Source organism: Geotrypetes seraphini, chromosome 2, assembly GCF_902459505.1.
Source record: "Geotrypetes seraphini chromosome 2, aGeoSer1.1, whole genome shotgun sequence".
NCBI classification, from domain to species: Eukaryota; Metazoa; Chordata; class Amphibia; order Gymnophiona; family Dermophiidae; genus Geotrypetes; species Geotrypetes seraphini.
The window spans coordinates 305,138,615-305,151,000 of record NC_047085.1 but is presented as its reverse complement, the minus strand read 5'-3'; the positions used below and the strand labels follow the sequence as shown (position 1 = coordinate 305,151,000).

At 44.0% G+C, this 12,386-nt stretch overlaps 1 protein-coding gene across 1 annotated transcript in view; it reads left to right on the top strand.

The window, feature by feature from the left end:
* The window catches only part of LOC117354881 (translational activator of cytochrome c oxidase 1-like), a 120,063-nt gene that overhangs the window by 71,451 nt on the left and 36,226 nt on the right, over nt 1-12,386 (top strand). Inside the window, exon 3 of the mRNA XM_033932841.1 lies at nt 1,433-1,519. Coding sequence (XP_033788732.1) covers nt 1,433-1,519 — 87 coding nt within the window. The remainder of the gene's footprint in view (nt 1-1,432; nt 1,520-12,386) is intronic.

The window sequence follows — 12,386 nt, the reverse complement described above, 5'->3', positions numbered from 1 at the left end:
TAATATATTACTTTTTTTTTGAGGACTCATCAGGAAAGTTAGTGTTAAAATACAGACTGTGTTGGATCCTAATACTCTATTGCACATCACCTCCAATAGAGTACAGCTGCCTAGCTATTCCTGGACTTAAGAACATAAGCAATGCCTCTGCTGGATCAGACCTGAGGTCCATTGTGCCCAGCAGCCCGCTCAAGCGGCGGCCCAACAGGTCCAGGACCTGTGCAGTAATCCTCTAGCATTTTAAATATGTTTTCCTGTATTCATCTAGGTACTGTGTGTTTTTTGTTCTACTGTTTTCTGCATCTTTTGTTTTGTGGAATTTTTATGTCCCCTCTTTTTCTTTTGGTAGTTTAATATTAAGGCAGGTGAAGAGAGGGCTCATTTAAAAGTGAAGGTTCAAATCTTGTATTGTAGGGAAAAAGTGCATCTTACAACATTGGACACAGGAGACATCTCCTTCCTTCTGGCATTGGTGCAATCATCTTCATGAGTTATTGTTATGGGAATTCCAAGATCTTCATTTGACTTTTAGGAAATCAAAACTTTTTTATTCTGTATGGGGCCCCTATATACAATCATTGCCTCATCTTGTGCGCAGCTCTCTCCTCAATTGCTTGGGGATGTGGCCGTTCCTCCTATTGGGGGGATTTGATATGGTGGTTCTGACTGGTGCACGCACACACTTTCATGCTTTCTTTTTCACTACATGACTGGAGGGAGGAATGGGGGTTTGGGTAGGTGAGCGAGGATTTGGGAAGGCAAGGAATTAATGGGTTTCACTGGGGTTCATAATAATATGTTATAATGTTCCTTTGGGTTATTCCTCTGTTGGGCTTGTATAGTCATGGCCTAATCTCTTTATTGTTCACATCATTTGAAGTTGTAGGGGTGGGGAGGGTGGAGGGGTAGGAATGTTGTTATATTATGTACTTTTCACTATTGTATTTTCATTCTTGCAGTGTCAATATTTCTGTATTCTGTCTTTCTGATGTTACAATTTGAAATTGACGCAGGACTTTAGATTTTCTTTGTATTAGCTATACAGTGGAACCTTGGTTTACGAGCATAATTCATTCCAGAAGCATGCTCGTAAACCAAAGTACTCATATATCAAAGCGAGTTTCCCCATAGGAACTAAGGGAAACTCGCTTGATACGTTCCGACCCACCCCCACCCCCCGAGGGGGAGCGATGCCGGTTCTCGGGGGGTACTCGCAAATCGAGTCAACACTCGGTTTGCAAGACAAGATTTGCGAGAATGTTTTGCTCGTCTTGCAAAACACTCGCAAACCGCGTTACTTGTAAACCAAGGTTTGACTGTATTCCTAAATTTGCCATTGGTGATTATATTTGTTTTTTGCATCAATAAAAATTGTTTGATCGTATAAAAGTGAAGGTTCTAAACATTTTTTTTTTAAACTAACTTTTTTCAGATGGGGGATCACCTGGAAGTAGTAGGAAAGCAATGGACAAAACTGAACGGAGCTATTTTAAGGGCAACAAACCATTTTGTAAGAAAAGTAAGTAAAAGTAAGAGGAAAAGAAGGCTGCTGTAATTCTCAAAAATAGTAGCTGAAAAAGTAAGGAAAAATAATTTGCAGTGAGAGGAAGACAGGCTAAAATATCAGGAAAAGTTAAAAGAAGCTGGTAGTCAGCAAAATAAAGATGCGAATGGAAGAAAAAAATAGCCAATATGGTAAAATGGGGGAGGGGAAGGGGGTGACAAAACATATAATAGATATGTGAGTGATAGAACAAAGTACAAAAGTGGCATTGTGAGACTCAAAGGTGAAGGGAAAGAATATGTTAAGCTCTGGAACATGCTGCCAGAGGATGTGGTAACAGCGGTTAGCATAACTGAGTTTAAAAAAAGGTTTGCCTAAGTTCCTGGAGGAAAAATCCATAGAGCTCCTTTTACAAAGGCGCGTTGGCGGTTTAATGAGTGTAATAGGCGTGCTAAACCACCAGCCGCGCTAGCCGCTACCGCCTCCTCTTGAGCAGGTGGTAGTTTATAGTCCAGTGCGGGGGTTAACGCGTGATTAAAACTTGCGCACGTTAACCCCGCTAGCGCGGCTTGATAAAAGGAGCTCATAGTCTACTACTGAGATAGACATTGGGGAAACTACTGTTTGCCCTGGAATTGGTAGCATGGAATGTTATTACTATTTGAGTTTCTGCCAGGTACTTGTGACCTGGATTGGCCACTGTGGAAACAGGATATTGGGCTAGATGAACCATTGGTCTGACCCAGTATGGCTATTCTTGGGCCCAGCTAATATCATGTTCTCTGAAGTTATCTCAATGGCATCTCTTAGTTTTGTAATGCTGTGATGACCCTGGAAATTCACCATTCTCCCCACCCCCTGACTCCTAAACTGGTCCTAGGGATACATTAACAGCAGCTCTGCTTTCTGAGAAACACTGCAGTCCTCGGTTACAATAGAAATAGCACTCTGGGGCCACAGATAGAAGCAGACCCTGAGGTACATCCTGGCACTTACAAAGGAGAAAATGCAAGATGGTTGAAAACTGCTGAGATTTAGAAACAAAAAATAACTTATTCGGAAGCTGAAAAAAGAAGAGGCTGCCAGTCTTCTCTTTCTTTCACCCGCCCCCCTGCCCAAATAAAGGAAAGATTGTGGTATCCACTAATTGCTTTGTTAGAAGAGAAACAGCTGAGAAGCATGTGAACAAGGCTGAACCCCAGAGGTACCCATGTCAGGAAGAAAGGTTGCCATGGAGACTACATAGAAAATGCAAGTCCAGGAATTACTAATACATGAGTGTAAATGTGTCTGACACTGAATAATACCTTTTATGTAATTCCCTGGAATTCCTAACACTGCATTTTATGCTGTAGGGAACTTTGTTTATTAAATAAGTGAGATGTATACTGATTTTTCCTGTGAAGCAGTTAACAAAAGTAGATAGCAATTTTAACCAAACAGACCATCTTGCTAAAGGCATTTCTATCATTACCAGCATTTGAGGAAATGCTTATGGCTGGCTGCTGCCCAAGGAAGAATGTTGTTTTAGCTAAGGTTGGAAACAATCTCACTTTATCATTTAAAAAGCTGAAATTGCATATGGCGTAGCAAAGGTTGTTTTTCTCACCAAGACATATATATTGTTCCAATCTGCACATCTGCTCCTATGCAACTCCACATTTTTATTTTAAAAATTACTGGCATGAAAATCCAAGGCATTATTTTTCCCCAAAAATATTTCCACTGGAGGAAACCAAAACCAAACCAAATCCAATAATCTCTGAAACATCAATACAATGAAATAAGTGATCATTTGAATTTTTTGTACTTTCTGGTATGATTCTTCAGAATATATTAGCTTTCTTTTTCAAAAGAGGTTCTTTTGTCTTGTACAGATGGAAAAAAAAATGCATTTGCAAAGCCAGTCTCATGATCTTAAAAGCTGTGGCTTCCTTATGTCCCGCACTTATCAAGTACGTTTTAATTATGAACTTTCAGATACCTGGTGCAATCCATCCGGTGTGCCACAAGGGTCTCCACTATCTCCATTGCTCTTCAACGTCTACATGTCCTCATTAGGCACGCAGCTAACCCAGTTAGGGATAAAACTATTTAGTTATGCAGATGATTTTATGATCATCATCCCATTCGTTAATTCTATCTCTGAAACTATTCCTAAAGCTTCAGAAGCCATAAACGTGATGGAGCACTGGATGACAACCTTTAGGCTCAAACTTAATTCAGAAAAGACAACTTTCTTCGTTGCTTCGCCACATCCGCTTGACACCAAATCACCACTATGTATCAATAATCTTAATTACCCTATCCAACCTACCATAAAGATACTAGGTGTAACTTTGGATCAGTGCCTAACCATGAGAGACCAGGTGGACTCCTTAATCAGAAAGGGATTTTTCACTCTCTGGAAACTCAGATCCATTAAAGCTTATTTCGATACAGCGGCATTCAGAACCCTAGTCCAATCCCTCGTACTGAGTCTACTTGACTACTGTAACATCGCCTATTTAGCAATTTCCCAAAAGCACATGCAGCGTTTACAATTGATGCAAAATGCAGCGGTCAAACTGATCTTTGGGCTGAGGAAGTTTGACCACGTGACACTCTACTACCGGCAGCTGCATTGGCTGCCAATGGAGACGCGCGTAAAGTTTAAATTTGCCTGCTTCTGCTTCAAAGCACTACATGGACTTGCCCCTAAATATATAACTGACCTTTTTGTCTTCTCAGCCAACAGACACAAGAGAAGCTCACATTCCAACTTCGTTTCCCCCCCAGTGAGAGGTTGTAAACTGAAAAAACACCATGAACATCTTCTCTCCCACTAAACAGCATCATGGGGTAAAGACCTAGAACAATTGCTTTCGCCCACTACTTATGAGGAATTTAGGAAACGTCTGAAAACACACCTGTTCCAAAAGTATCTAGACAACTGATCCTCTCTTCTCTCTCCCCTCTATAGCGATTAACTTGTTCTATTGATCACTCTCTCCTCAAAAATGGATTTCCTGTCCTATTAACCCTCTTTCTTCCTCCCCTCTTAAAGTCAATCAATTTGTACCTTTGTTTAATCTTTGTAAACCGCATAGAACTTCACGGTATTGTGGTATATAAGCTGTTATTATTATTATTATTATTTATCAAATGTCAGATAATAGATACATTTTAAATTATTTATTTGAAAGAAAGCTCTACATTCAGTGAACGGTGTAAAAAGACCTACCGTATTTTCACGCATATAACGCGCGCGTTATACGCGTTTTTACCTACCGCGCATACCCCTCGCGCGTTATATGCGTGAGCGCGGTATACAAAAGTTTTTAAACATAGTTCCCACCCCGCCCGACGCCCGATTCACCCCCCCAGCAGGACCGCTCGCACCCCCACCCCGAACGACCGCTCGCACGCGCTCCCACCCGCACCCGCATCCACGATCGGAGCAAGAGGGAGCCCAAGCCCTCTTGCCCGGCCGACTCCCCGACGTCCGATACATCCCCCCCCCCCGGCAGGACCACTCGCACCCCCACCCCGAAGGACCGCCGACTTCCCGACAATATCGGGCCAGAAGGGAGCCCAAACCCTCCTGGCCACGGCGACCCCCTAACCCCAACCCGCACTACATTACGGGCAGGAGAGATCCCAGGCCCTCCTGCCCTCGACGCAAACACCCCTCCCCCCAACGACCGCCCCCCCCCAAGAACCTCCGACCGCCCCCCCAGCCGACCCGCGACCCCCCTGGTGACCCCCACGACCCCCCACCCCCCCTTCCCCGTACCTTTGGTAGTTGGCCGGACAGACGGGAGCCAAACCCGCCTGTCCGGCAGGCAGCCAACGAAGGAATGAGGCCGGATTGGCCCATCCGTCCTAAAGCTCCGCCTACTGGTGGGGCCTAAGGCGCGTGGGCCAATCAGAATAGGCCCTGGAGCCTTAGGTCCCACCTGGGGGCGCGGCCTGAGGCACATGGGCCCCACCCGACCATGTGCCTCAGGCCGCGCCCCCAGGTGGGACCTAAGGCTCCAGGGCCTATTCTGATTGGCCCACGCGCCTTAGGCCCCACCAGTAGGCGGAGCCTTAGGACGCATGGGCCAATCCGGCCTCATTCCTTCGTTGGCTGCCTGCCGGACAGGCGGGTTTGGCTCCCGTCTGTCCGGCCAACTACCAAAGGTACGGGGAAGGGGGGTGGGGGGGTCGTGGGGGTCGGCCAGGGGGGTCGCGGGTCGGCTGGGGGGGCGGTCGGAGGTTCTTGGGGGGGCGGTCGTTGGGGGGGGAGGGGGGTTTGCGTCGAGGGCAGGAGGGCCTGGGATCCCTCCTGCCCGTAATGTAGTGCGGGGTGGGGTTAGGGGGTCGCCGTGGCCAGGAGGGTTTGGGCTCCCTTCTGGCCCAACTACACAAAGGTACGGGGAAGGCGGGTGGGGGTCGGCCAGGGGGGTCGCGGGTCGGCTGGGGGACGGGCGGAGGTTCTTGGGGGGGGGCGGTCGTTGGGGGGAGGGGGTTTGCGTCGAGGGCAGGAGGGCCTGGGATCCCTCCTGCCCGTAATGTAGTGCGGGGTGGGGTTAGGGGGTCGCCGTGGCCAGGAGGGTTTGGGCTCCCTCCTGGCCCGATATTGTTGGGGAGTCGGCGGTCCTTCGGGGTGGGGGTGCGAGTGGTCCTGCCGGGGGGGGGGATGTATCGGACGTCGGGGGGGGCATCAGGCTTTCAGGATGGGGACAGACCTTCAAGGGGGGACAGGACTTCAAGGGGGGACAGTGCACGGAAAGTCAGGGGGGGTGAACGGAGAGTCGGGACAGCGCACGGAAAGTCAGGGCAGTGCACGGAAGTCAGGGGGGGTGAACGGAGAGTCGGGACAGCGCACGGAAAGTCAGGGCGGGCGAAAGGAGCGTCGGGCATCATGCGCGGTATACCCGTGAGCGCGGTATACAAAAGTTTTTGTACATATCATCGTGATTTCTGCGCGCTATACCCGTGTGCGTGTTTTACACGGGTGCGCGTTATTTGCGTGAAAATACGGTAAAGGGGTCAGTTAACAAAATGTCACCTAATTGAAAATGCAGATATGTACTTTTCAACCTACAATATCCCAGCCAGTTTTCAAACCCAAGATGCACGAGTAAAGTGATTGCATTGCCAATTACCCCTATAGTTTATGTGGAGGTGAATTTTCAATATGACATCCAAATCCGAGTTTGTATAAGGAAACAGCAAGGCAAACGGTCCACCAAACAAAAAGATTGGTAGACAATCAGGAGATTAAGGCAAATTACATGATGCTCCCAGCAACAATGTCAGATGCATTTCACCAAATAAGGCTGTTTGAGGGGCAAGTAAGTAGCTGGGATGTAAAACAGTTTGCACTGAAATAAATCAGCTGGTATAAAAGGGCAGTACACTCCAACATAGAAAATAACAAATCCTCACAGCGTCCTGGGTACTACTGATCTTTTTGTTCCAAATCTGAGTTTGGACAGTTTGTGGAAAACACACAAAAATCCAGTAGCGAAAATGATCATTTTCAAAACAGAAAAAACATCTTTTTGTCTTGAAAACAGCCATTTCTTAGATTTGCTTGTCCTCAGTGCATCTATCTTTTTTGAACCATTTTTGAAAAATATATATAAAAAAAGAAAAATGCACAAAACAAGCCATTAGGATGTAGGAGAGGCCAGCATTTTTTAGTAGACTGGCCACACATCCCAGCAAAGTAGTGGGGCACTGCAGTGAACTTCATATAAAAAGGTCCAAGTACACATCTCACCTTTATACTGTATGGTGAGCCCTATAAAAACCCATCCAAACCCAGCTGTTTTACTCGCACTACCTTTCGCACCTACTGTGGAATGCTGCTATTATTTGGGTTTTTGCCAAGTACTTGTGACTTGGATTGGTCTCTGAAGATGGGATACTGGGCTAGATGGACCATTGGTCTTATCCAGTAAGGCTATTCTTATGTTCTTACCCATGTTAGAAGGCCTACTGAACTTCTGGAAGGCAATAAAATCTCACTTCCCCTGACCCTCTATGAGAGTGCGCCAACCCAAATTTCCAAGACCTGACAAAGAGCCCAACTCTCCACTGTCTTGAGTCTCAAACGCTGATGTGCTTCAACCTTTGTCTGATCATGCCATGTTTTGTCTTCCAATGTTTTATCATACTCTGTTATACTGTTCACCATCCTTGAAGTCTACAAAATCCTGAGTGGAGTAGAATGGGTACAAGTGGATTGATATTTGACCCCATCAAAAATTACAAAGAATAAGGGACACTCGATGAAGTTACAGGGAAATACTTTTAAAACCAATTGGAGGAAATTTTTTTGCACTAAGAGAATAGTTAAGCTCTGGAACGCATTGCCAGAGAATGTGGTAAGAGTAGATAGCATAGCTGGTTTTAATAAAGGTTTGGTTAAGTTCCTGGAGGAAAAGTCCATAGTCTGTTATTGAGAATGACACGGGGGAAGCCACTGCTTGCCCTGTACTGGTAGCATGGAATATTGCTACACCTTGGGTTTTGGCCAGGAACTAATGACCTGGATTGGCCACCGTGAGAATGGGCTACTGGGCTGGATAGATGAAAAAGATAACATAGGCTGTTGATGAGAAATAATTTGTTATCTTGATACTTTAACGAAGGACGGGCACCAGTGGGAAAACTGGTAACAATTGAAGGTAGAGTTTTGGCAGTTGAGGGTAGACGGGCTCCTATTAAGGTGAAAGAAGAACTTAGGATGGGAGGAGGCTCTGATTTTAGGGGTGAGAAGTCTGGTTAAGTTATGAATTTCTTAAACAAGGTGGTTTTTAGTTCTTTCCTAAAGACACTGTATGATTCTCTGGCGGCATCGGTGAAGTAGTCTAGCCAAGTTTGCTGTCTACCTGCTTGGAATTCGAATGTTCTGTCAAAGAAGGTACGGTATCTGCAGCCTGTGATATTTGGGTAGGTAAAGAGGTTTCTGGTAGGCCTGGTAGAGGAGTGGAATTCAAAGTGAGGTAGTAGGTAGCTGGGGGCCAATCCCCAGATTAGTTTGTAGCAGACGCAGGAGAATTTGAATAGAATTTGTGCTTCAATTGGTAACCAATGAAGGAGTTTGTAGAAGGGACTAACATGATCGCTTTTCTTTAGTCCGAATATTAAACAGATTGCCGTGTTTTGAACTATTCTCAGTTTTCTCACATTTTTTTTAGGTATCCCCAGGTAGACAATGTTGCAGTAGTCAAGGGTGGATAAAATCAGTGACTGTACCAATATTCTGAAGGATAGCGGGTCGAAGCATTTTTTTTATGGTTTTCAGTTTCCAAAGGGTGAGGAAGCATTTTTTTGTCACCGAGTTTATGTGATCGGTCAAGGTCAAATGGGTGTCCAGGGTGACTCCCAGTATTTTTATGGTTTTTAGTATTGGGTGATCATGGCCATTTACATGTATTGTAGTTGCGGAGATTTTTTCGTTTGGGCTAGCAAGGAAAATCTTTGTCTTTTCTGAGTTTAGTTTCAGTTTGAAGTTTATAGTCCATTTTTCTATTTCGGTCATGATGGAGGAGATATATTTTGAGTTGGCTGAGGTCACATTTGTTATTGGTATTAGTATGAAGATGTCGTCTGCGTATATGTAATAAGTTAGGTTAAGCTTTTGTAATAGGTGGCCTAGGGAAGAGATGTATATATTGAACAAGGTGGGAGATAGGGGGGAACCTTGTGGGACTCCCGAAGGGCTTTTCCAGGGTTTAGAGTAATTTCCTTCATGGACCACTTGATAAAATCGTTTGGTTAGGAATCCTTGGAACCAGGTCCATACTTTTCATGATAGTCCCATTTCATCTAGGCACCTAAGCATTGTTTTGTGGTCCACAAGGTCGAAGGCGCTGCTGAAGTCTAACTGTAGGATCAAGGCGCTGGAACCTTGATTGAAAAGGTCGTATAGGTGGTTAAGGAGAGAGCCTAGGACTGTCTCAGTGCTGAATCCTTTTCTGAATCCTGATTGGTGGTCATTTAGGAGAGTGAACTTATCTAAGTGGTTTACTAATTCCAAGTTGACCAGTCCTTCCAGCATTTTGGTGAAGAAGGGGGTGCTCACTATGGGTCTGTAGTTGGACGCCAGTGTGAGCGAGATCTTCTGGTCTTTGGGAATGGGTGTGATTAGGATGTGTCCCATATTTTCCAGGTAAGTTCCATTTTTGAGAGAGTATGTTGCCCAGTTAAATAGGTCCCTTTTAAATTCTGGTATTGCATCTTGCATGATCTGAGACGGACATTCATCTAGTAGACAATTTGATTTGGAGTATTTGTTGAAGAGTACAAGGAAGTTGTTCCAATCTGGGGGCTCAAAGTGGTTCCAGCTCATATCGCCACTGGATTCACTATTCTGCGATTTGAGATTGAGTTCGAAATTGGGTGGAGGAGGGGGTATTGAGGCTCTTAAGTCGGTGATTTTTTTCCTAAAGTGGTTGGCTAGGGTGGTGACCGCTGGGATTTGATCATGATGGTTCTGTAGTATCTGTGTGGTGTCTGTTATTTTGTTTACTAGTTTGAATAGTTCTCTACTGTTTGTATTGGCTGCTCCTATTTTCTGTGCATAACAGTTATAACGCTTTTCTTTGATCAGATTTTTGTAATTTTTCATTTTTTGTTTCTATTTAATTTTATCTTCCACTTTGTCAGTTTTTTGCCATATTCTTTCCAGTTTTCTGAGATCTTGTTTGAGAGCTAATAGTTCGGCGTCATACCATTCTTTTGATGTCCTTGTGTTCTTTTTGTATGTTTGAACAGGAGCTATTTGATTGAGTGTGTCTTCTGTGAATTTTTCCCATCTAGTGGGGAAATCTTGCTCTTCCTCTGATTTGGGGTGTAGTTCATAATGGGTCCAGAATTCTATTGGATTGGTGATGCTTCTGCGGGTGACTGTTTTTTCCAAACTGGTTTTGTTTGTATGTTTTTCTGTTGAGTGTTTCTTTTGCCAACATAATTCAAAATTGAAAGTATAGTGATCTGACCATATACTTTTAACCCAGTTTCCTGGTGCTTGTGAAAACATAAACTTGTTTGCATCTCCAGCAGATCGGGAAGTGTATTGGGCCTACACAGAAGAGCTGTGTCTCTGGGATGCTCAGCACAAATAGCATGCTTTACATACTACCGGTATATGTGCTGAGCAAGCCCCCAAAATTTAAAATCACTCCCAACCCGATATTTTTTATCAAGTTGATGGAGCGTTGTGCATCCTACCCTCAAAACCAATTTTCAAATGTGTTAGAACATTTAAAGAATGTCTATGGAGGGAGAGTTACCTGATGAGGTGCAACCTTTGGAAACTGTTGCCATGCGCTGGATAGTAGTGCTCTTTTACAACGTGAACTGGATACATTTGGGGGCCGAATCTCGGCGGGCACCTGCAGATACAGATGCCCTGATGTCACTCGGGTCCTGCACCCGCGAGTGAAAAGGACACCGTGACTGCAGCATGCAGCCGCAGGGCATGGCCAAAGGGGCGTGCCCTAAGGAGCACACCAGGCTCCTTGGGAGCCCCTTGGACACACTGGGAGACACGGGACACGTCTTTAAAATTGTATGCAGAGAATTTTCTTTTTAATAATCCGATGGGGGAAAGAAAAGGGAAGGCAAAAGTCTCAACACCTGTAATGGCTGGCCCCATAGACAGACACCTTGTATCTGCCAGTGCCTTAGGCCAGAGCCGGAGTACTGATTCACTATCAGGGGCATCGCTCAGCCCCCCCAGAAAGAACTCCCCCTCCTCCACCAAATATCACTGTAGGTCTGGATCCCAAGAATGGTTCCAGTTCTCAACCTGAGGTATTATCGAAACAACTGGTATCTTCCTCATTTGTTTAGGGGGAAATGCCTAAAGCCATATCCTTTCAGGAGGAGGCTTTAGTTGTATGAGAAACCCGGGATGAGCCACAGGAAGTTTCCCTTAAAGATATATGGTTGATTAATACCAGAGTGGAAGGGTTATTAACGTCAGTGGTGACTCAAAATGTTAAATTTTCAAATGAAGTAATAAATTGGAAAATGTTGATTCAAATTTGAAGATTATGGAAAAATGTATCATAACAGAGTCTCTTGTAACTACATTGGAAGCAGTATCCTTATCAGCTGTTAAAGATTCTCATATTACCCATATGAAATTTGAGAAGATGGAAAATATTCTAAGAGCAAAAAACTTGCAACTCATTTATTGACCCCAGAAATCTTGATTCGGAAATACTTTAAGGAAGTTTTAGGGTTGGCCGATGCAGAGACATTGCCCATAATAAATCTATATTATATTCCACAGAAAAAAAAAGTCCTGCAGAATTAGGTGTAGACCAGTTGGAACGGATAGATTTTGATCTAACTGGTTTCCTGGAAAACTCACAGGATAAAATCCAAACTAGGTCTACCTTATTGATGACTTGTGCAAGAGAGATAGATGAATCCTTAATCATGAAAGCTTATTTTCAGAATAAGCTTGCTAAGTTTTGTGGAGATAATGTGTTGATTTTTCCAGATGTGGCCCAAGCTACACAATTAAGAAGAAAAGCTTTTTTAGCTCTGAAATCAAGGGTCTTGGCCTTGGGAGCCACATTTAATTTAAAATTTCCATGTAAATGCCTTGCAACTTCATGAAACTAGTAAGGTCTTCACTTGACTTAATTATAGTTTGGAGTTTAAATTTATTATATACCATAAATAGTTGATCTTTGATCTTGATTATATTTGACTGTATTGATTAGTAATATCAGGATATATTCTCCCGTTATGTGGACTAGAGGAGATAGTGATTCTATATATAAGAAGATTTTTATATTTTGTGTAACTTTTCCTTTCTTATTATTATTTTATATAAATGATTAAATTGATAAATAAAAAAGAAAGAAAGAAATAAAGAATGTGTATG